We start from the raw sequence: 25014 nt of genomic DNA, 5'->3' as shown, positions 1-25014 counted from the left end.
GATGCTCAACACAAATGGATTGGTAGCAATCCCTGTAGGGGTTTAGATTTTAATGACATAGTGTTTTTTCAAAAATGTTAACGATGCTGGTTGGAGGGTGTGATAGTTTTGTCCTTTTGTCAAAACATTTTTAAAAGGAAACTAAAGACCTACCTATTTTAGTCTAGTTTTTAACTGAGTTTACCTTATCTTATTTATTAATATATATATCAAACAAGTTTAAATTTCAATCTATTAAAAGTTATATAGTTTTAATATTCATACATTCATATGTTTTCAACTAACTGGTTCTCGTTCTTTTGTTATTTACTTAATCTTTTATCAGTTTTTTGAAGCCTTATTTTTAAACTCTTGTATAATGTCAAATTCTCTTCTACTGCTTGAATCTTGTATTACTGTATTCATTTCTTTTAATTCAGTTGATGTGGTGAAGATTTTCGGGCCACCACATTTTATTTTACCAAAAATATTTTTTTGTATGTACAGCACTTTGTATCACTCTTGTATCGTGCCTGAAAAGTGACGTACCAATAAAGTATGACTGATTGATGATTAAAGTTTATGTGGACTTTATCAGGCAGTTACGGGAGCGATGCCTACAAGGCTTTTATTTTGAAGTGTACAGATCGGAAGTCTCTTCGTTGTTGCTGCTGGCAGAACACAGGCCGCAGTGATTTGGTAGCCGCTGCAGTAGGAGGAAGGACCGCGGTTCTACCCCTTCTATCTTTCAGTTTCACCTCGAATTCTAATTGGTAGTACCTTTTGGTAGCGATCAGTAACTTAAGTGTACAGTAACGGTGTTCTATGATAGCCGAGTAGTTGAATTACCAACGGAGAGTGACATCAATCGCCATTTTAATTGCACGTTTCCCTGACAGAACCGCTAGCACAACAATGGCTCTGAAAAGAATTCACAAGGTAAGAAAGTAAGCGACGAGGCCCCGGATTTCGCAGTATCGGTAGAGGCTTGCTTCCAATGTTGACCGTGTGCTGTTTGTTGAACAGATAATTAAAAAGACGTTTTTAATAAAGAAATGACTAAATAACTCGGACTGGGTTTCAACAGCAAGCTAACGGTACCTGAATAGCGGGTGACGACAGTGAGAGCAGCAATGCGCCGCTTGTGTGTTCACCAGAGCTGCTACTAACGGGCCAACAGAGCCGTTTAAGTAGTTAGCTTACATGTTCGTTGTTGTACCTTGTATATGTACTATCGATGTGAACTAAATTCGTTCTTTGATTTTAAAACCACATATGCTTTCCTGTTTCACTACTTTATCCAAGTCAACAAGGCTAGTTTATGATATTAGCGGTCTGTTAGCTGTGTCTGGCTAACAAGATCTGTTGGTCGGCTAACTTAACTCGGATAAGCTAAAAGGGTCTTTCGGATCAAGCTAATGGTGTCAGTTACGCTATATCTTTACAATACATAAACAGCGGTTTTCACCATAAACAGATACCAAATAATGAAAATCAAGTGTCCATGCCAAAGTAGCTTAACATATTTTTCTCAAACTATATTATTTAAGCTGGTTGTACTAGTACTTGATGTGACAGATAAGCTATCGAGCTAGCGAGAATGCTAACGTTAACCCTGTTGTCAAACACGTTAATGCTTATTATATCACCGAGCTACTTTAACTTAACGTCATGTACACTAGAATAACACGAGTTTTGTATCCGTGTGTTCCTAAATGACACTTTTTTCACAAACCTGTGAACATACTGGTAGTTGAAACGTTAGCTTAAGCTAGCGTACATCCGTGCCCTGTAACATTGCGTTTTCTCCGTGATGCTAAATCGGTACGCGCCCTGTTAATAATCCAGCAAATACAAACGTTTTGCTGTTTGATGTTATTGTTAAAACTTAAGAAACGAGAACATTAGTTGAGGAATAGCTTTGTGTAACATTAGTAATAGTACCGTGTGTCGTTGTGTAAAAAATAGGCCCCACGCGTTGTTCGCCTTTGATGCCATGTTGGTGACAGGCAAGGAGCCGATCATAATTTGGCTTTTCTCTTCGTATGCTTGCTGGAGTAAGATGTATGTTTATTTCTGTCTTGTTGCGGCTAATTCATCTAAGAGCGTTAGCATCTGTCATCGTGTGGCTTAGCAAAGTGTTTGCTTCGCTTAACAGCCTGTGCTGCTGTCCACTAAAGCACCATGCCAACGTTTGCACCACAACATTTCACCGGGCTACACACAACTAGCTCTCTGAGAAATATCCAGACTGTGCGTTACAGTGATATCTCAGTTGACATTTCGCCTTGATTTCAGTTGGCCTGCTACTTAACCACACCTGGTCTACCTGGAGAAATGACATTACGTAATGACGGTCACTTTATTAATCAAAGTTTAAGGTGCTACTGTATTATCGATGTGTTCATATTATCAGCCTTTTACATAAAGTAATATTTTGAACATTATTTTAAGTGCAGCCATCAATTGACCATTCATTTGTTTGTTTCAGGAGCTGAACGACTTGGCACGGGACCCACCAGCCCAGTGTTCTGCAGGCCCAGTAGGAGATGACAGTGAGTTTATTATTTGGAGGAATATGGTCTTATTTTACTAAAATTATTTATTAAAAACAAAAAACGTGTTTACCTCTCTTTTTTAGAACAATACAACCTACTAGGCGTGAAACAGAAGTAGGAATTTCTTAACACTGGTACACACAGGGGTTGTAACAGTCCAAAATAAAAATTCAGCTAGGTACAGTTCTTTTGAAGCCTTTCTTTGGTTTCTTTGTGGAAAAAATAATTCATTAAATATATTTTTTCCTTTAAGGACTCATAAGACTATTACACATGGTCAAAAGTGTAGCCCTGTCTAGATTTATTTTTTTTAAATAACAGTTCTAAATTAGGCATCAGTGTAAACCATTACAAAACAAAACAACAAAAAAACGTAAAAAATATATATACAAGAGAATTATGTAAAGTCTCAAAGTACCACCAGCTAGGTGTCAAATGAGGACTGATTTTCTGATTGGTGTAAACATTTCAGAAGCCTTTCACCAGAGTGGGGTTTTCTTAATATTTATCATTTATTATTTTAATACCCTCCTTTGACCAGGTTTTCAAGGGAAAAAGATCCCATGACATTCACAGGAGTACTAACTAGCAGTCAATCTTAAGCTTGTTATGACATTTTTCCTGAGATATTGAGTCAAAACTCAAATGTTGTGTGTACTTTTATTGATTTGTGAAGAAACTTGCTTTACTGAAACCTGTGTTTGAGTGGCCTACACAACAGGCTACACATGCTGTGTGCGATGCACTTCTGTATTCCTGTTGGGGACCTTCGATTTGAATTACCTGTAGCTCTGCACATATTTATTTCTGGATGTAGCTGCAGATAAATGAAGAATAACGCGGCAGTTGTTTATTTTTGTTGGAACAAGAAGAAATTAATAAAAAATAGCAACACATTTCTGTTGAAGACCTCATACCAGATCACCTTAGAACCTCAAAAGTCAAATCTCATGGGCTCCCTAGTGTCATGGTACATTGTTGGTTAATCTGTGTCTGACTGATGTACTAGCATGCATCAATTATCTGATAAAGTTTTGGAGTAAAATTTTATTCCCAGCAAACAGATTTTAAACTGCACAAAGATGAATTCTGCTGATCAGTTGTGAGGATGGATGTACGTAGAGGTCTGATATCTCAGCTAAACTTTGTAGTAAGTCCCCCACAAGAAAGTGCAGTGTTATAAACTGTGTCAAAATCAGCAGGACAGGGTCTACACCTTGAATAAATGAGTCCATGTAATGTGATGTAAGGATTTGTACAAGGTCAATCAGAAAAATGACTCAAAAAAGATAAATAAAAAATTATTATGAATACTTAATTTGTACTTGGGTATTACATATGGATCGACATAGAATAGATATTTCTGACAAATTTGTGATCAGTTAAATTTTTCCAATGGAATGAAGTTCACAATTACAGATCGTGCATGTGGTAGTCCATTTAATTAATTGCCTGATGTGGATTTTGAAACACAAGATTCAGAGAATCCTACAGCATGTACAGTAGATATTGAAGTGTTTTCGGTTAAGTTAGAAATGGAGAAAGGCCGCAAAAAACGGTAAATAGTTCCCTCGTTTCATTACATCTTAATTCATTTTTTTTTTGCCAACAGCTTAAATATTAGAAATGAAGGGTGAGCCTCAAAAGTTTTTAACTGGACATGAGCTGTAATAAGAAGTGCAAATATAGAATATTAATAAATTCAGGGTATTTATTTTCAGAATGCTTATTTGTGTTCAGTGCGGTCCATTTATCTATTACAGTAGGTTAACCGGTGTTTCAACTTACAGCCAAAAAAGAGTTGTTATCAAGAGTGTTGCAGCTCCTGGCAGCAGCAAATACAGTCGAATCCTCAGGAGTTTTTATCACTTTGCATCTTCTCCAGCACTTTGAAACTCAAACATCGACAAAACTTCTTAGACTTTGCTTGGCCACGTCTAAGAATATATCATGGGCCATATTTACATGTAGATGTGAGTGATGGGCAAAAAGAACTTGTAACTGAATCATGCTCGTTGTATTATTATACCTGCCTTGTGAATTACTGAGAAAAATGCGTGGCTTTGGTGGGCACTTCAACTAGAAGAAAGGATTTGTAATGTAATATTCAAGGTTGTTTGGTTATAAAGGAAACATGCATACACATGTACCCTATCTATATCTGGGTGCCTTGAATAGCAGACAGTGACAAGTAGATCTATGGAGCATAACTCCAGTTTCATGTGCGTCTCTCTCAATGATCATTATTAATTAATTGCTGCTATATTAATAAGCCAGCTGTGAAACCTGGTAGGCCAAATCTTAACCACATGTAAACTCACCCTTCTCTACGTTCAGACAGACACAGTGATTACTACACTGGTACCCAAGCTAGATGTACCTCTGCTTTCTTCAACATTCAACTCTCCTGAACTGCTCACAGAGCCAGACGCATTTCCACTCAACCTCATGCTGGAGAAAGAATGAACTCTTTAAAATTTTACAATCCGAGAGTTAATGAAAGAACTGATTTTGGTTGTTTTTGTATTTCTTCTTTATCTCCAGTATTAAGGAATCCTTGTACCAGTTGGTGTAGCCCGTCAGCTTAAACAGCTAAAACTTCAGATTGGACACCTCCACATGAAACATGTAGATACCCTTTGGCAAAAGGCTTTGTGGCACCATACGCAATCCTGATTGAAAAATCATTTTTTTAATCGGTAAACCCTGATACCTTGTTGAGAGAAGAAATCTCATGAATCTGGCAGCCAATGACAGGCTAATGCTCAGAGTGCATACTGTAAGCAGGGAAGGATTCAGGCTCAAACCACCTGCCAAATGCAGCGGAAGTGTTGGCTGAGGCAGGTAAAAGTTTCAGGCCACCTGCCATCAACACTATCTGCCAGACATTTCTCCTCTTCATTTATTTTTTCTTTTCTAAGAAGACACTTCCACAAGAATGACTGGGCACAAAGGTCATGTGGTATATTTGGGGTTTCTTATACTGGAACCACAGACAACATTTAGTGGTAAAGTGTCTGACTTTGTGTTAATAGAAGTCAAACATAAAGGCTGATGTGCGAGATCCTAATGCTGGGATTGAAGTGAGTATAGTGAGAAGTATTGAGAAAATAAACCCTGCCCAACATCATCACCGTATCACCTCACCTGCTTTACATTTTATAGACTTAGCTGCTGGGGTCAGAAATCAGCTTCTCAACTTTTGGGACTGGTCAGCAAAGTCTGGACATTTCCCGGAGTTGTGTGTGTGTGTGTGTGTGTGAAAGGGGCTTATGACTTACAAAAGCAATGAAACATTATTACTTGGATTTTTTTTTCCATGCATTTAATTCCTGAAAATGCTGTCAGTGTTAAACGACAAGTGATAACTGTAAAAGACTTACAGCGTTCATAAGTTAAAAAATTGAGCCACGTATATGATAACAAGAAATTAGAGGGTATATCTGATAAGAAAATGCTTCGTATAAAAACAGTGACAATCTTCTAATTTGTCGAAAACTAGAACTGAAACGATTCCTCGAATGATTCGAGGTACTCCATTACAAAATATACACAAGTAATTTTCTCCGCTTCGAGGAATCGTTTAATTTTAAAAAAGATCAAAGAGTGGTATTTCAAATAGAGCTGAGGCCATATTAAGAGAGTTTTCAGACCTCTCAAGCTACCCCTTATATAAAATAGCAACAAATCTAGCTTATTTTCTGGAGTCTGGAGACTAATGGGTCATTCTACGAAACGGGTGCCATTGGGTCCGCAACATTTGATGAGATGTACAAGGCACAAAAAATGTGTCAAAGTGTGTTTACAAATTTTGGAGCTACCAAAGCAAGTGCTCTTATTGACATGCTGTATCTGAAAATTCTATTTCTTAAAGAGAAAAATTTTCATTTGAAAAATAACTGCTCTTTAACTAAACAAAAATGTATTTTATCCGATTACTCGATTAATCGATGGGATTTTCAGTAGAATACTCGAAAACTGAAATATTCAATAGCTGCAGCCCTATCGAAAACATAAACAAACGCAAAGTTCTTAATCCAAGCTCCATGTCTTATTAACTGTTGGTGCAACAAGCAGTGGACAGTGTATAGTGAGCAGGTGATAGTACACTGTTTTTATGTTACAGTTCAAATCACAGACTCTGTTAACTGTGGTCATATCTGTCTTCCTCCTTTCTCTCTGTCTTCCTTTTTTGTCTTGCTTGCAGTTTTTCTCTTTCAATTCTTTTTATCCCTTAAAGTTGAAAAGTGTGCATTCAGTAAAGTTAATCCAACCTTTATCCCTAGCTAAAACTAAGTATTAAGCGTTAATGTCAGGTGAAGTCTGGACAATGATGGACTCATAAATTGTAAGTTGTTTAAATAAACATCATGTTCAGTCTTGATTTTCTGATGTTTTTATTGGTTCTGGACTCAGAGTATATGTGCATACAAACACCTAACGTTCAATAACAACATGCTGCTTCCTGCCTTCCAACATCAAATAGACCAATAAAGTGTCAACTGCAAAAAGTAGTTTCTTCGTTTACGTGGAACCGCGGTGGTTGGCTTCCTTTTACATGATGCAGTTTGTTCTTCTACAGGATGCGTCAAGTCAGCGTGCTTTAAATCTCCTCAAGTTAAATTGTGTCAGTTTGTTCTGATGCAAATTTTGTGGTCTAAGAAGTGCTCCAGATGTTGTTCACATAAAGGAGCATTTCCAACAAATGAGTCTCTTCCTACTACTACCACATTTAAAACCCTGCTTCCTTGAATTTTTATGCAGAGTTGCATTTAATACCAAAGGCTATTACTCAACTGCTCAGATAAACATTCAGCCCTCATGTGGCATTATTTATTCCAGCACTTCTCAGTCACACATTGTGTCCTGAGTGTTTCATAACAAGTTCTCTGTTTGTTTTTCAGTGTTTCACTGGCAAGCCACAATAATGGGACCTGTAAGTATTCACTTCATGACAGCTCTTACTTTACGGCTCTTATCTTTGAATTAGCATGAACATTCACATATCTGACAAGGAAGGCAGATTGTTTTACCTTCCAAATTGACTTAAAATTGTTTTATTTTAAACACTTGCCTAAAACCCAGCAGGGTGAAGCAAACTGAAAACACATTTATCTTCAAAGAAACCTGCAGAAAGTGCCAACTTGTTTGTTTTCCAGTAATGAATAAATCATCTTTTTTTTTCCTGCTTCAGAATGACAGTCCTTACCAGAGCGGGGTTTTCTTCTTGACCATACACTTCCCCACAGATTACCCCTTCAAACCGCCAAAGGTAAGCAACATGTAGGCGCTACGAACAGCCAAAGAATAAGTTGATGTGGCATACATTACAGAGTAAGAGAGCAGAAAATAGAGTGCTTTCTGCCTGTTCAAACATGTCATAGCAGTACATCATTCATTTCTCTGTTTCTCTCCCTCCCCCTACGTTTGCTTCCCTCTGTTATCAGGTTGCATTTACCACACGAATCTACCACCCAAATATCAACAGCAACGGCAGCATTTGTCTTGACATTCTGCGATCACAGTGGTCTCCAGCCCTCACCATCTCCAAAGGTAAGCTGGTTTCCTCAGGCCTTCAGACTTTTAACTACACATGTGCTCTTAGATAAATGACAGATGCTGCTTCCTCCATTAAAATCAAAACATTTCCCACAAATAACTTAACATTTGTTATGCAGAGTTTTGTGATCTGGGGAGCTTGTTAAAGACAACACAAGTGTTTGTCTTCCTAAATGACAGCTTAAGCCCTTTGTCACCTGCTGGGCCATGAATCAACACATCCCATGACATAGCTTTGATTTTTTTTTCATTTAAACTTGTATTGCTACAGCGAACTCGCCTCTGTTGGCCATTAAAATAAATATGTAGCTAATGAAATCAAGTCTGTTTTGGTTAACTCCATCTTGTCCATTCTAGTCCTCCTGTCCATCTGCTCTCTGCTGTGCGACCCAAACCCGGACGACCCCTTAGTACCTGAGATCGCCCGCATTTACAAGACGGACAGGGAAAAGTAAGTTTGGCTGTTTGTGCATCATTTGAGGGCACTCAGATTTTTTTCCTTATCATCATGCTTCCATCATGATGCTAGTGATAAGTATTTGTAGTATTTTAACTAATCTGCAACTCAGAATGATAAAATATCAAAATCACTATCACAAACCTGCTACTTAACAAAGATTCTTCCTGTTAATTATTGATTCTGGCTACGATGTAATTGATATATGGCTTTGAATAATTACTCGAGATGTGAAAAATGCCTGGGACACAACTTTTTTGATTGTAACCTTGAACCTTGACAAGATGCATTTCTGACAGCTAGTTAGCTTCCTTGAGGTTCATTTCTTTATTAGAAGAAAAACATAATACAGAGAAATTATAACCAAAACATTGTACAGGGGAGGCTCATGAAGATGCCTTGCCTCCATGAGTAACATGAGTTCTAACAAGCAGAAGCTAGAGATGAGTCTGATACTTAAATTATTTGAATATTTGTTTAATAGTAAAAAGACAAATAGTTTATGTAGCTGTTATCTTCAAAATTGTATTTTGTCAATTGTTTTTTACTGACTGTGACTATAATGCAACAGCCAACAGGCAATGGATTCACAGCATCTGAAAGCTGTTTCTTATTAAATGACAAAAGAATTCTATTATAAAAAATAACAAAATAACAGCCTAGATGATTTAAGACAGCAGAAGTGCCAGGTGCTAATTAAATGCATGTGGCACTATGAGATTCAGAACTGGAAAAAATGCTGACTTCTAATGCACAGAACAGTTCTGGGAGGAAATTTTAAAGCAAAACTAGAAGAAATTTGATCATTTTCATGTATGTCGTATCTAACCAGCATATTGGGGTGGGGTTATTCAAGTAATTAGCGAAAGTTAGCAGTGTGACTGTTGAACTTTTGCTTGAAGTATCCATCCTTGGCTGAAACACAGGATAGATCAAAAGGACACGGCTCCATGGTTAAACACTGAAATACTGTTTTCAGTGATAACATAGGAGTTTGTATAATGAAGCTGATTGAAAGAAAATGACCTTAACATTTTAGTGTGCTCTGTTGAGACATTTACAGGTTTTACTTTACCTTCAGAAAACCTGTTTTTTTGTTAACACATGTTCCTCTTCCTGCTCTGCTCTGATCAGCTGTTTCAGTCTATGACATGCGCCTCAACTTGACTTGTATTCTTTCTGCTCCACTGTCTAAGTTCACCTAGTTTGACAGAATTTGAAGCAACAAATGCTGAACAATATCCAGCTGACTCTGAAATGGATTAGAATTTAGTCGTCTCTTCTGCAGGTAGCATGGTGTATTTAAGAAGGTAAACATAATTGAGCAGACAGTGAGCACTGCCATTAGGAGTTAAAATAAAGTGAGAGCTGAAATCTTACTTCCAGGATAAATTTCCATTCATCTTTCTGCTTTTCTAACTGAACCTCTGTAACCTGAAGGAAGCCTGTGCAGCAGAGAGCTCTGGATGATGACTGATGCAGACTGCAGCCATATGTGAGCTGCTGTTATCCTCCGATTTGCTCCTTACACACTGTTGTTACCAGGTCCCACCCCTGAAAGCAGTACGTCTCTGGGTTTGTGGGCATGGACTAACACTTTAAGCACAAGTTCATATGGGTGTCCTCTTGTGTCCACAGTAAACAGCGTGTCATCTTCTCTTTTGTTTGGTTGTATTTTTGTCTTTCAAAACCACAGACCTAAACAGCTGATCAATGCGTGGCAGGTGAAGGAACGTGGGTTGCAACCATGAGCTGGGAAAACATTCTTTCAATTAGTAAAGTAAAGTGCTTAAAAAGATATCCAAAGGGAGCATACACTTAGACTTGTTTCTAAAATAAGCCAAGTTATATGGTAGAGCTGAACCCTGTCCGCAGCGATTGATAGCTGAGCTTCCATTCAGGTTCATCAACTGGTTTCTTATCAAAAGAAGGTAACAAAAGTACTGCCACTAGCAAGATTGATAACTGTAACGAGTGAAATAAATAAAGGAAATAGTGGTCCGTCATTGGTGGAAAACAGTAGTGACTACTAGCCGTGATGTATTGTAACTTATGTTTGATGGTATTTACAGGGATGAACAACTAACCACTATCTTTGTCTCTGCTTGTTCACAGGTACAACAAAATAGCTCGGGAATGGACACAAAAGTATGCAATGTAGTGTTGGGGTAGAATCATGGCCAACCACCTCTACAAAATAAGGTTAGGGGAGCTTCAGACGTAAAGAGAAAACAAACAAAAAACCATTCAAACAATGAAGTTTAAAACAAGATCTTGTTGGTTTCCAGTGGAGTGCTTTCTTTGAGCCACGCCTCCCCTTCACCAGAGTACCTGTAAAAATTCCCTCTGCCCCACCTCCTTACATGCTCTTTCCCACTTTCTCTGTTTCACCCTCCCTCCTGCCCCCTCCCTCCCTCCCTCCCGCCCCTCAGCTCGCCTTCTCATCCTACAGTGTACATATTGTCAACTTGCAATGGAAATTCCAATCTTTTCCTTCTCCCTTTCACCTCCTACCTCCCATTTGACCTCTGGCCCCATCTTCTGACCTCTTTATCCCCTAACATGTTGTCACCATGCAAGCTGGGCTTTTGCTGCCCACCCAACTCAACCTGTTTCTTACACACGACTGTATCCTCAGCCTCCTCCCCCAGACATTCACCACTTAGAGCATTCCTTCAAGTATCTGTACATTTTTGAGGGGAGTTTTTTCTTAATTTTCTCTGTTTTTTAGGAAGGTGGGGGACAATAAGATGGAGGGATTTTTACACTCTGCACCCTTTCTTGTTTTGTTGTTCTTGTAACTCCCATCTGTAGAGGTGACAATTCAAGAGAACAGTTTTCGCAAGCAAGTTGAAGGGCACTTTGTATTTTATACAATAAATACAGCAAAGAAATAACTGCAAGCTATATACATGGAGAAAAAAAATCACATAGCCTGCTTTGGTCTCCTGTTGGATTCTATAGGAAAGGACTTGAATTTATCCCCACACTTCCTGCTCCTGACTCTTCCCTCTCGCCCCACCTTACCCAAATTAACACATTTAAACACACACGTAGACACACATTCACGCACAAACGTAACCCTATGTCATCCCCTCACCACCACTACCACCAACTTTTCTTTATTCACAAAGTGAAGGTTCTGGACCAGGTATTTAAGCTTTTTAATTTTCGTAGTTTAACCTGTGTTTCATCCCCCCCCTCCCCATCCCATGACTCTTTAGGTTGCGTTATTTTCTTTTCTGTTTTTGTTTCCTTTTCTGTTTTTTTTTTTTCTTTTCTTTTTTTTTGCTTTTGTCAAATTAGAGGCTAACATCTTAAATGGCTATGGGACTGGCTTGGGCTCTGGGTGCGAGGAGAACCCACTCTTCTTGCACAAAATCTCTGTATATTGAATTACCTGAGAGGCTCGTTGAGCTTTGTGTGTTGATTAAACTGTGTAATAAAATCCAATGACTCCTGTGGTGCTTGCTAAAAAAGAGATGGTATAAAGGGACTTAGAAAGCCAGGTCATAATAATGACCCAGTTTACAGAAAATCTGTGACATAAATAATTACTGTATAAGTAAATCTGTCATTTCAAAGTTGAGTTTCTCTTTTAATAGGCCTACATGAGTGTGACTTTGCTGAAGTTAATGCAGAAGAGTTATAATAATTCAAATTCTGGGGTGCAGTCATAGCTACATGCAATGTTATTATCAGTTGAAGATTAAATCACAAATACAGTATCAAAAAACACAGATCATAACCAATCCCTGGGTGTCTTGTGAGATGTTTTCCTCCCTCATAATGAAAGATAGTCTTGTCGCCCTCTGGTGGTAAGCGTGAGAAATATTTTGCCATAAAAAGTCACCATTTGGTGATTTTGTACTTATATGATTGCAGTTACAACTCCCTTAAACCAAGTTAGTCAAACTGAAAGGAAATGATAGATTGTATTTGCTTTTATGAAACTATACACTCCAGAGCTCGCACAGTCAAGATGATCCACCACAGTGGAAACCGTTGGAGTGGGTCCAAGAATGGTTTCCTGCAAGACGTACTCAATATGCCGCGAAAACAGCAAAATAGCAAACCACCCACGATATTAGAGAGTATGACCTTGGGAGATCATGCTGGTAGATACCATCCAGATCCTCTTTTTGGTTATCACCGTCAAAAGCGAAACCGGAAGTGCATTTAGGGTATCTACCCCTGTCAGCACATCATAACCCTCCACAATGTCATTGGTTGGTATCAGTGACGTAAAAGCCCGAGCACGGCCCACCGGGAGCGGATAGAGTTCAGATGAGACTTCGGTGACCTTGTGTTACATAGCTGATTACAAACAAACTACCGTCCAGAGCAAACATGTCATCCCCCGGTTTACCTGCGGTTGCACAGGTGTCTTCACCGGGATTCAGCTTATCAAAAGGTAACGTGGATAACATCTATCAGTTTGGGTTACCAGCTTGCTAGCTTACGATGAGTGTTTTGGTTTGCAGCTTTAACTTGCCTTGTCTGCGACCTGATTTTACCCCACGCCGAGGAGTATCCAACAGGTTTATTTTAGCGACAGTGTGGTTTTATAGAGGGTCTGCCACATGGAAACTTTCCAACGTGTTGCTAATAATACCTCCTCTCGATGTGTATGCATGTTCACTAAACAATCAGCTAGCATACTTAAGCATGCTTAAGGAGCATGTAGCATAGCTAGCCCTGTCAAATGTATCCGCATCTTGTGTTTCCAACTTTAGAAAGCTTTGGCTCATCATCTAAAGCCCTAAAGTACATTGGAGACGATCCCAGCCTTTACAGCAGGGGTTTCTGTGTGTATCACGGCCTCAGCTAACCTCACTTCTGAAGCAGCTAATCACTAAACTCGTAGATTCAGATTGACAGCAGGGCCCCCGTTCTTCTTGTCTTGCGACTCTGCATCATGTGATACTCAGTGGACCTGGATAATCCTCACCAGTACCTTGCTGAAAAGGGCAATTTCACAACCTTTGTACAGAATCATAAGCTACAGCACAACCCCCAGTCTCGGTTTTCTGTGCTCCTGATAGACTGGTGGTGTTTTCTTTGATGTAATATAGCATTCTTACCATAGATAACAGGAAATGCATTCAAAGCAGAACAGCTTTAAAACACAATAGTTGCTGCTAAATGTGAAGTTATTCCATCGCCTTTCCAACGAGCTTGGAGCACTTAACTGAAACTATGGTGTGTAAAGCGGTGCCACATTAGATCTGTTCTGTGCATTAAGATGTTGAGTGAAACTGAGCCTCTGAGATGACCTTATTATACCTTTGCAGTGTTTCAGAGGCAGGTCTAACTGGTGCCATCATCATTGTGCCCCTCTTTCCAGAGCATTTGGTGGTAGCAGTGCCTGTTGCAGTGGTTGCAGCTGTTGGAGGTTTCCTAGTCAGCCATTACCTGAGTGGGCGGAGCTGTAAAAAAGGCCAGGTGAACTCATGCATCAGTAAAGACAGTCCCAAAGTGGTCCACAGCTTCGACATGGAGGACATCGGCACCAAGGCTGTGTACTGCCGCTGTTGGAAGTCAAAGAAGGTAAGGCTTCTAATTTGACATCTAGTGGGATTAATTTTTTTCATGTTTACTATAATTTTAGTACAGTTAAATGTATACAATTTAACATAGTATCATGATCAACTAATTATGTGATTAAAATAACACACAAAACAGCCCAGCAGCTGCAGCTTCACCAATTTACATACTCACTTCAGCTCCTCACCTCTACCTCTGCTGTGTGCTGGGTCAGGTTTTCCCACATACTGCGTTCCTGGTCTGTTCTCACTGTGGTAGTATGTGCAAAGCATGCAGCTGTCATTGTTTACTGAAGTGTGATGCAGGTGTAATGGAAACACTTGGATACTCTCAACACTGCTTTTAAACCTGGCTAAATGCCTGGGTAATTGTCACTTTGAGTCAAGGTTACATCAGAGATTATAAACCTTACACTGAAATGGACCCAAGTTGTACTGTTGATAACCTCAAGTGAGTCCACAATTAGCCAAACAGACTTAGAATGAAATATGTTTAAAGTTTGTCTAATAGAAAGTTTTGAGCAGTATTTTGTCTGCTTCATGGTGATCTTAAAGGACACAAAGCTGATGAGTGTTTGTCCCTCTCTAATATCGTGTGTCAACCTCGCAGTTCCCTTTCTGTGATGGGGCCCACACCAAACACAACGAAGAAACCGGGGACAACGTTGGACCCCTCATCATCAAAAAGAAGGATGCTTAAGCTGATCGCTGAACTGTGAACCCCCGTCTCTCTCTTCCTATCATAACTACAGTGTCACATGATTCTGTCGCATTCAAACCAATGGAAATTCTTGACAGCCCCAAATAACGCGCACAATGCTTGAAGCGTCGTCTCATTTCATCAACTCTAATCTCTCATTAACTGACAGACTTCAATATTAAAGGTTTAATTAAGGTGAGGTGAGGAAAGGGAGTTTTGTGATGAGTACGGCCAGACAAATGTGTACTTAAACTGAACAGCATTGCACTTTTGAGTCTGGTGTAACCTATTTCTCAGCCCTTCCTGTCTCTTTCAGTTGTGTGCAGGCTGTTGAACATGATGAACATGGCAGCGCTTTGCTTCAGTCTCCTCAGTACTCCATCTTTTTCAGCAAAGGCCTTATATTTAAACTTCAGCTCTTACACTAGGGGGTAGTGGGTGTCACCGAGGGTACAGTGTTTGTGGTTACAGATAATATTCTGAAAAAATAAACAGGTTATCAATATCAACACAGAATCAGTTAAAACTCTAAGCCGACAGCAGAGAGCTCAGAGCAGGGGTCACTTTCATAACTATGAAGGAGATGCAGCTCATGGCAATGTAAACAGCATGAAACAATCTCCTACTGCTGGAGATTGCTGAATTAAACACTAAGTCTTCTTCTGGCTTCTTTTTCACCAGATCTCTTGTTTTGTCTTTGCAGCAGGAGGTTTGTACATTTGAAGGATGTGGAGGATTAGATGTCCACAATAGATCTCGCTTCTTTCATAAATACTCTGCACTCCTTAAAATGTCAAGACATTACCTGGAGGTGCTGCGTGCCTAAATGACATCCGGTATTGTGGAAAAAAAAATAAAAGTGTAGTATCAGGTTAAGGTGATATATGAGGGAGCTGGTAATTATCGAGTCAGGAGGCACTGTGATGATGCCTTCCAGATTAGCTGTCTGAACTTTTTCCACTTGCCTCCTTTATCAATACTGCGGTTATATCCAAACATGTTAAAGCAATATCAACTCAAAATCTGCCAGGATTAAGACGAGTCATCTTCCTCCTGCATGTTACATTCAAGGTGCCACCCACCCCTTCCTTACCTAATCAAAATGTGTTATTTCCCTTAAATGAAGATTTTTGTTTCTAAAAATGTCTGTCACTGATCACTTCCTGCTGTCAGTTGCTTAGCCGTAAAGGCGACTCAGCAAGATGTAAGGACCTGATTTTTCAGATATAGTCCAAAGTTTACGCATGAAACCTTCTCCTCTTGGCCTTTACTTTATTTAATTTCACCCTGTTCCTGCCAGCTGCTGCTTTTTTAACTGGTTTGATTTCTGCAAATGTAACTCTACACATACTGAGATAATCAGCAGTATTATAAATTGTAATACAAATGTGAGGGTTGTTGTCACACGTTTGTTTTAGTGGCAGGGAAACATCCTCAGTGTGGCACCCCTACCTGGAAACCAGTGTTGGCACAATCACATCCCATATGAATGTTACACATTTTGATTTTTTTCCACTACTAAGAGCTGCTTAGTCAGATTGCGGAGATGTTTGTCTTAAATGAAATAATAATCATCAATTTTGAGAAGTGTTAAGATGTATGGTTGGATCTGTGAAAACTTGTTTAATCTGTAAGATATTCAGAGATAAAAAGTCTGCTTTTAAAGTATATATTTTGCTTGCTCATTAGATGTATTTTCTATGGGGTTTGGTGTGTGACTAATTGATTCATTTTTTCTGTAAAATATGAATAAAAGTTGAGTGATCTGATTGGAAGATGTCCTGGTTTATTTTTGTAACATGTTCCTGCAAACCTGCATTTCTTTGTTGTTAAACAGGAGATCAAATGCATTTTAGCTGTGTGGGTGAGACACAGCAGAGTGTTTATGGATTAACAGTGGACAGGGATAATGAGCAGACAGCCCTGTGTGGTGACTGCAGTGGGAACAGTGTGTGCGTGTGTGTGTATGTGTGTGTGTGTGTGTGTGTGTGTAGCCTTGGCTTGAGATGAGGTGGGCTGCCTTGCTGCAGTGTCCACCAGCACCAGTGGCCATTTTAAAAGTGGCAGTGTTTGTGGTTACCGCTAGAAGACGCTGTGTTTACACGGATAGTCCGGGCCAGACAGTGAACGCGAGTACGGTGGGCCCCTGCTCCCATAGTGACACACGCACGCACGCACACAGACACACACACGCACGAGGTATCTGGCTGCGTGCCAGTAGCAACGGAGGACTCTCACAAGAGGTGGAGTGGACTCCTGTGTTCCTGTTAGGAGTCACCTTTAGCTGACAGCTCTGTTCACAGAGAGCAGCAACGGCTCTGCTGCGAGGAAAACACCAACGTCCGTCTCAAAGGAACATCAGACAGGACGATTAGCCACTGTTTGGCTAATGTTCAGATTTGTTCACTATTCACTTTATTTAATTAACAAAAATTTATTTAGATTTTTTTTAATTTTTGAAATATGAGGGACCGTTTGAGAATTTACGAGTGACGTCAATTTAAGCGAAAGAATAACAAAAGTTATATGATCAACTTCCGGTCCGTAAAAAACAATAAGGAGGCCCAGATTACTTTTCTTTTCTCTCTTTCTTTTTTCGCTTTCGATGTATTATTTTCAAACTAATAACGGTACTTGGAAAATTATGCAAAAATCCTCAATTAAGTGTTTTCTGCAGGATCAAAATGACAGCCGATGTGCAGCAGATTTATCCCTGTTAATATAACAGTGATTTTTAAAATCTATTTCTACAAAACGAGTGGGAGATGTATTATTTTTTAACAAAGTCCTCGTTTATAGAAGTAGTTTGACAAAGTAGCCTAATTAAAGATTAAGAAGGGGAAATTGGCTATATTATTTTAGCCACTAAATGACAATTTCCCCCTTTTTTCAACTTTGTTTTAGATATATTTATGCTAAATTCTAATCATTGAATTAATTTATTCCATATTTCTGTGGCTAATGTGCGTACAATGCAACATTTAAATAAAGTTAAACAAAGATTTCCACTTCAAGCGTATAATGTCTGCTTTATTTTATCTTTTTTTCAGTGAGTGTAAGAATGGGTGTATTGTATGTTTACTATCTCATCCTGTAGTTTCTAATCTGACAGCTGCTTCTGAATGTTGGACTGCTCTGTGGTTATTATGGGGTCGCTCTGACCACGGTCTCGGTTGCAGAGTCCACTTCGCATTTTGAGCGACGCCCCCAAATTCCGTGCAGAGTGTTTGCAGACCCTCCGGGACGGAGAGGTGGAGGAGGAATCGGCAGCTCCGCCGTCCATATACACTACAATCACCTCGCCATTAGTTCATGACTTCATCATATTTTTGACAGGAGAGTTTGGACCATATTTGGACGGTAAGGGCAGACGGTTCACGATTACTTCCTGTTGATTTCTGTGTTTATGTTTTGTCGCTTTTTCATGCGCGCTGCGCCGTGTCGCAGCGACCACTCGGACTGTGGTCAGCTCGCCGTGGCGTTGGTCGAGCACCGTCCTCTTAGGTAACCTTAATTACGGTAAAATGATCGATCAGGTTTCTGATCGACATCGTAGAGATTTAAAACGTTTGTCCTGTTTCAACAAATATATCCCGTATGTTAGCAGTGGGGTAGTTTTTTCTACAAATGTGGACACGGAATTTAGCCTGGTCTTTTTTTATCCACAGCAACCGCATCGTTGCGCACCTCGTTTCTCGTCGTCGATACCAGACAAAAGACAGCCTGTTTTTTTACGGTCCACTATGTAGTCTCTCTGTGTAGAGCTTAAGCTTTGGCTGGCACACATAACAGCAGTCGTCAAAATGTATTTGAAAAGCGCGCTCCACATTTGACCTGCGCATATGCGCATATCTTTGCATATTGTTGTCGCTCTGTTATTGATTGCATTGATATACCGTGAAATTCTTAAAGGGATACTGCCTCCTGTATGCGGAAATCACGGGCCATGCATGTACAGTGTCTGATACCTGGGTCTGTTCTCCTCTTTTCTGTGCTCTTGTTCCCATCCTTTAATCTTTCTACAGTATGTTTATTTGCATTAAAAACAGATTCTCCACACCCTTCTTCACTGGCAGTGTTTACTGGGGCTGTCTAGGAAATAACCTAGTCCCATCGCCTCTGTTTAGCTTCCTCTCTTTCTGTATTTGTCACTCCAACATTTCTATTCTTAACCTCCCTCTCTTCATCCCCTGTTCATTTCTAGCTCTCCAGGACTCTGAGGCTGCTGCAGAGAATGGGAATAAGGACACAGGCCAAGGCTTGCCATTTTGGCTGAAGTAACAGCAGGACGGTTGTCAACCACGCATCGGCTTCAATCCCCTTCTCCCTCGCCTCCACACACACACACACACACACCCCCCACATACACACACACACACACACACACACACACACAGCCACTGCTATGTCCACCGCGGTAGACATCGCTGGCCCTTCCTCCCCAGATCAAGCCCACAGCAGCACTAAAATCCCCAATGAGCCACTGAGACCCAGCCTAAAGCGCTCCCACCACCCCTACAACCTCTCTCATTACATCTCCACCCCTTCCTCAGCCATGGACGTTAAAGGCCTGATCCAGCCTTCCCCAGCCCAGCAGCGGGCCACTCAACCTGCACACACCAAGCCTCGCCGAACCCCCTCCTGGCCTGACATGTTTGAGTCGCCCAGCGGGCTCCACCTGGCCCACGCCGCAGAGCTGCTGATGCGCGCTGGGCTGCTGGCTCTGACCCCAGCCTCCACAGAGCAGGCCGGTCTGGGTGCACAGAGCAGCCAGCCAGCTAAGAGCGAAGCTACTGAGGCAAAGGGGGAGAAGGGGGATGGAGAAGGAGGTGGGTCTGGGCCAGAGGAGGAAGAGGAAGACTCCTCTGGATGTGGAACTGACTTCCAACCTTTTTTAGGTGCCTGGTTCCCCTTCAGTCCTGCTCTATTCCCCCTGGCTGGCTTCCAGATGGGGGGAGGCCACTGGAGGAGTGCGACCATGGGAGCTGAGGGTATGGAGGGTCTGGTGGCTGAGGGTTACTCTCCTGGCTCTCTTGGCGGGGGCAGCGGAGGGAGGAGGAAGAGGAAAAGGTGCGGCGAGTGCGTACCTTGTAGACGTCAGACGAACTGTGAACAGTGTAGCAGCTGCCGCAACCGCAAGAGGGGACACCAGATCTGTAAATACAGAAAGTGTGAGGAGCTGAAGAGGAAGCCAGGAGGCCCTGGGTTTGACAGTAGAGTCTCTGGGTTTGATCTAAGGGGCTCTGACTTCACTTTGGGCCTGGCACAGGAGAGAAGCAACAGCACCTTGAATGGATAGTAACGTCTGAGATGGCAGCATTTGTCAGAGGATCCCGGTTGGATGATTGTTGAAGCGCTGCAGTTTGATTTAAAAGAAAAAAAAACACAAAGGACTTCATGTTAATACGCTCAGACTGTGGTTCAAAGACCTTCAGATCTTGTGTTTAGTGAAGAGCTGCAACTCTAAGAATGTCCACACCTGTTCCCATCCTTTCTTTTGACAATCAGCCCGGAGAGGAGAGGAGAGAGAAGGATACCAATGTGTGTCAATATTTAGATGATGACAAAAATGCTGTAAATAGTTTGTAAATATCTGGAAACATTATGTCTTTTTTACATCCCCTTCCAGTTTGGATGTACTGTGTTTCAGCATAAAAAGGAGCCAAATGTTTTGTTTCCAACGGGGAGTTTTGTTTCTGTTGTTCTGAAGTCACTGCATCAGTAAGAAGTGAATGAGTTCGGCCGAGGCTAAATTATTTCATGTGCAACTTGTACTGTATAGCTCTGTTTGCCCTTTTGAAATAAAAGAAATTGGCCATGTACACCTGTCTTTAGGCTTGGCTCATCTTTCATCAGTGTGTGTGTGTGTGTGTGTCCATATTTAATTGGGTGTATGTGTCTCATAGCAATTGTGTTTCTGGTTGTTCACCTACATGTGTTCATATGTGTGTTCATGCTGCTCTCTGTGTGTGTGTGAGTGTGTGTGCATGAGGCGGTGTGGATTATGAGTCACCTAATGGTGTGGCTGAGAGCCTTATCGCAACCCCACAGACACACAAACACACCTACACGCCGCCTTGGCAAGTCCACTCAAACACACCTCACCTGACATGCACACACAATCACAAACACTCTGCTGCATCCACACAAACACATACTCACACAATTACACAATTACCTGTTTTTATTCACAAGAATCAATCATAAACACACAGACACACACACACACACGCACACATGCATCCACTCATAATAAACAAAATACACAGCCAGCTGGACCGAGGCTACAGGGTGGGTTTTTGCTTGTTGCCGTAACGATGGCTGATGTGATAAGACCTTCTTCCTCGGCGCCACACTCCAGGGGACCGCAGGGAAGACGTAACCATGGCAACGGCCGGCCCGAGGTGTCACGCTATAATTGGGCCACGGCTGCACTTCCTGTGTGCCTTCAGTCAGGGGGATCGCAGAGGGACTGTGCGTGCGTGTGTGTGTGTGTGTGTGTGTGTGTGTGTGTGTGTGTGTGTGTGTGTGTGTGTGTGTGTGTGTGTGTGTGTGTGTGTGTGTGTGAGTGTGTGTGTGTGAGTGTGTGTGTGTGTGCATGCATCTGTGGGGGAGTGGGGACTGTGTGTGTGTGTACGTGCATGTGTGTGCGTGTTTGTCAGGCAGGGGAAGAGAGAAAGCACAGCACGCCAGCCAAGGCAGGACACTGCCAACTCATGGAGAAAAGCAGTGAGCTCCAGCACCACGCTAGTGCAACGCTCCCACTGAATGAGAAACACGTCGTCTTTGAGTTTAAGTCCACAGTCTAGTGTTTCTTCATCTCCCACACAAAGGGGGGAATTTCAAATTCTTGGATCTGCAGCTTTTTTTTCCTTTCTCTCCCCCTCTCCTCGCTGCCTTTCTAGTGATTTGGAGCTTAATCCCCCCTCCCTGTTCTCGTCACGCATGCACACACACACACACACACACACACACACACACACACACACACACACACACACACACACACACACACACACACACACACACCGGAAATCTGTGTCACCCGCTGCCCAGCAGGTCCAGTGACTCCCTGAACGCCTGCAGTCTGGCTCCACTGGCCTGCAAGATGGCAGGAGAGAAAGGGAGGAGGAGGGGGGCAGGAGGAGGGAGTGAACGGAGGACAGAGAGGAGGAGAAGGAGGAGGGGGAAGGGTTGCGAGGGAGAGAGGGAGAGTTGGGGGGAGTGGGGGTTGTGGAGGGGAAGTGGAAAGCGGATCTAGGGAGAGGGTGAAGGGGGGGCGTGGTGAAGGGCAGAGGGAGAAGAGAGGAGAGGGGGATGTAAAGGGGGGTGAAAGAGAAACAGAGAGATGAAAAGCAGGCCGCTGGGGGAGAGGAAAGAGAGGCAGAGGGAGATATGCAGGGAGACGGATGGGGAGATGGACAGCAGGGGATGAAGATAACGTGGACCAAACAAAGAGAGAAGGAGAGATGAGAACGAGATCCAAGGCGAGCCCACTGACGGAGGCTGAATGAGAGGCGGTGAGACGCCGTGAGATGAGGGTTAATGATGGATGCATTGTCCAGATAGCGGGTGTGTGCTGTCACAGACCCCTGTGGAGCTTACATATGTTAGAACCAGCAGCCCTGCCCACTCTGGAGGAAAACTCCTCTCGCTCACTCTGCAATGGAACAACCTGCCAGCCCAAGGCAACCTGCGCTGGAGCTGGGTGGACTCGGGCTCATGAGCCAGACCTTTGAAAATTTGGCCACAGTGTCTGCTTGGAGACACTGTGTCTCATTGTGAATTTTTCTTCCCCAGTTGGCTGCATCCCCAGTGTTAGAAAATGTGTAACAGCTTTGCAGAAACAGCATCTTTCTGAGATCACTCCTCGTCACGTCTCTGTTATCCATTTGTGTTCACCCTGGTACACACGGAAAGCATCTCCCAAACAGGACACAATAGTTTATCGCTCAAAAAAAAGCCACCACTCATTAGGCCTCGGGTTATATGTTAGTGACATAGGGGTCAAAAGAGGACTCTTGACCTTTGACCTTTAAATCTTTTAAAGGTGGTCCCAGAATAGACCATCTTCTATTAACAGCGGTCTCTATTTCTGTCTGGGTCTCCATCACCTCAACAAAGACAAAGACAGTTGAAAACATTCAAATGAAACATTTGACCCTAATATATTAACATCTATGTTAAACTTTACAGCACCTGTTAAAAAACACACATATAAAGATATTCTGACGTTTCATCTCTTTTCTGGTTTCACATGTCGTTGGTTTCTGAGGTAATGTGTACTCAAAAATCTGTTAATCTTTAGCTCGCCGCTGATTTAAAAAAGGCTCGGCGGTTCCAGGAAGTCAGGCAAAGTATGGTGATAAAGTCCTTTAACCAGAGCAGCTCTTCATGAAAAGAGCTCAATACCTCACGCTAGGACATATGATTTCCATTGTAAGATAAATGAAATTCATACGCAAGTTTTATGATAATCAAACAAAGAATAATCTGACTGTGCATTGAAAGGCACATTTTCATCTAACCTCGTTTTCTCAAAAACACCAGAAATGCTTCATGACTGACTGTCCTTGTTCATACTTAGGGGCATGAAGACAACTTGGTACAGTGTTACAACAATATCTGGGATTTTTTCATCAAATTAAGGATACCCTGCTGGGATTAAAAGCTTAATTGTAAAGGGTTTAACAAATGAAAAACCCAAACACACGGAGTAAATGTTTGTTTTATTTTTCTGATCCCCTCTGATTTTGGTTCAGCTTCAGCTCCCAAATGGTTAAATCTGCCCAATCCTTTCATTGTTTGGTTAATGTGGGCAGTAGACAGTGGGGTCATGGCTGGGAGTGGAACCAGCAACCAAATCTAGAGGGAAACCAGCCTCTGTGCCTTAACCTCCAAGCTCAACACACATCTCTCTGGATCCTCTCTTGATGCATCACTCTTTGTAAAATGTAAACAGACGCTGGAGTCCACATGCCGGCCGCAGCAGGATGCAGAGCTCACACTCAGTGTTTCTAAAAACACTAACAGCATGCTAACATTCTAGCATGACAATGCTAATGTTGTAAAGCTAAGCAAACAGTACATTGACCATTTATGTGCATCTAGGTTTGGACTTTTTGCACATTTTGTAGAGATGAGATATTAAGCATTGAGCAGGAAGTTCAAGTTAGTCAGAATCTGATTGGATCAGATGTTAAGACCATGTGAAAGGATGATAAATCACCAATCACATGTAACAATAAGAAATGCTGAAAATACTCTGCTGCATGTGAAAGAGTTGTAATAAACCTTTTAAAAGTAAAACATAAAACTGATGGTTATCATTTATCTTCAAAAAACACACAATTCAAAAAGAAAATGGCCAAAAAATCCAACATGTGGAAAACAAAATCACTGCCTTTGAATTGTTTCTAAAATCCTTCATTGATAACTCAGAAACAGCAGTTTTTCATCTCCTAATATATTATGGTTCATATCATTCTGTAGTTTTCTGGACATTATTTTAGGTAACTATAGAGTTTGCTTCTTGTTAAAGAATTAACCTACCAGTGTTTAATTACACTTCAAAACAAACCATGTCAGTCCTTTAGTATTTCATTGATATAAATGTAACAGTATATTACTGATGCCCAGTACCTGGCAATCAGTACTGGTACTCAACCGTACTAATTTTTGGTACTCCTTTGTGATTATGTAGTAAAGAATATTAACTTATTTAATATTAAAGTATAAAAAAATTTTAATCTAACATATTCATTCTTCAATATATGACCTTGTGATGCTGTGTTCATGTCCAGCATGGAAAATCGCCTTCTCTTCTACTCCTTCACAGTCACAAGGATGAATATAGCTCAACATAGTACGCCTCCCTAACTACCACTACTACTAAAATTATAATTAATAATAATAATATACTGCTACTGCTGCCCAGTATATATATATATATATATCATCACAAAATTAAAAATAATAGATAAATAAAATTGGTAAGAATGAAAATTAAAGACAATTAAAACATTATAAAATGATTAAATTTTAATATCGTATAACCTTGAATAAAAGCCGGCCTGAAGAGATAGGTCTTCAGTTTACACTTCAAAGGGCTGTGAGGAGTTTCTAAGTGATCTTGAAAAAGTTTCCCTTCTAGAAATGAGCCTAATTGTAATGCACACTTTAAAATAAGATTATCAGTGTGAATAAAGGTTATTT

At 41.0% G+C, this 25014-nt stretch overlaps 3 protein-coding genes across 3 annotated transcripts; all 3 read left to right on the top strand.

Annotated features, from left to right (window-relative positions):
* The first annotated feature begins 642 nt into the window (after window positions 1-642).
* ube2d2 (ubiquitin-conjugating enzyme E2D 2 (UBC4/5 homolog, yeast)) lies at window positions 643-11970 on the top strand. Its single transcript, XM_074673898.1, has 7 exons — window positions 643-918; window positions 2471-2534; window positions 7442-7473; window positions 7732-7809; window positions 7985-8090; window positions 8454-8547; window positions 10669-11970. Exons 1-7 carry the CDS (start codon window positions 895-897, stop codon window positions 10712-10714), a joined length of 444 nt encoding a protein of 147 aa, XP_074529999.1. The 5' UTR covers window positions 643-894; the 3' UTR covers window positions 10715-11970.
* Window positions 11971-12793: 823 nt separating this feature from the next.
* Window positions 12794-16541, top strand: LOC141793977 (CDGSH iron-sulfur domain-containing protein 1). The gene is made up of 3 exons (XM_074674893.1): window positions 12794-12967; window positions 13901-14103; window positions 14710-16541. The coding sequence occupies exons 1-3, from the start codon at window positions 12904-12906 to the stop codon at window positions 14797-14799; spliced, it is 357 nt and encodes a 118-aa protein (XP_074530994.1). The 5' UTR covers window positions 12794-12903; the 3' UTR covers window positions 14800-16541.
* A 1459-nt stretch (window positions 16542-18000) lies between these two features.
* cxxc5b (CXXC finger protein 5b) lies at window positions 18001-20621 on the top strand. Its single transcript, XM_074674215.1, has 2 exons — window positions 18001-18159; window positions 19004-20621. The coding sequence occupies exon 2, from the start codon at window positions 19205-19207 to the stop codon at window positions 20096-20098; it is 894 nt and encodes a 297-aa protein (XP_074530316.1). The 5' UTR covers window positions 18001-18159; window positions 19004-19204; the 3' UTR covers window positions 20099-20621.
* The last annotated feature ends 4393 nt before the right edge of the window (window positions 20622-25014 follow it).

This window comes from Halichoeres trimaculatus, unplaced genomic scaffold, assembly GCF_033239565.1.
Source record: "Halichoeres trimaculatus isolate MK-OKI-2021-1 unplaced genomic scaffold, fHalTri1.1 fHalTri1_scaffold_7, whole genome shotgun sequence".
Lineage (NCBI taxonomy): Eukaryota > Metazoa > Chordata > Actinopteri > Labriformes > Labridae > Halichoeres > Halichoeres trimaculatus.
Note: the sequence above shows the minus strand (reverse complement) of the source record. Positions and strands in the feature narration are given on the sequence as shown.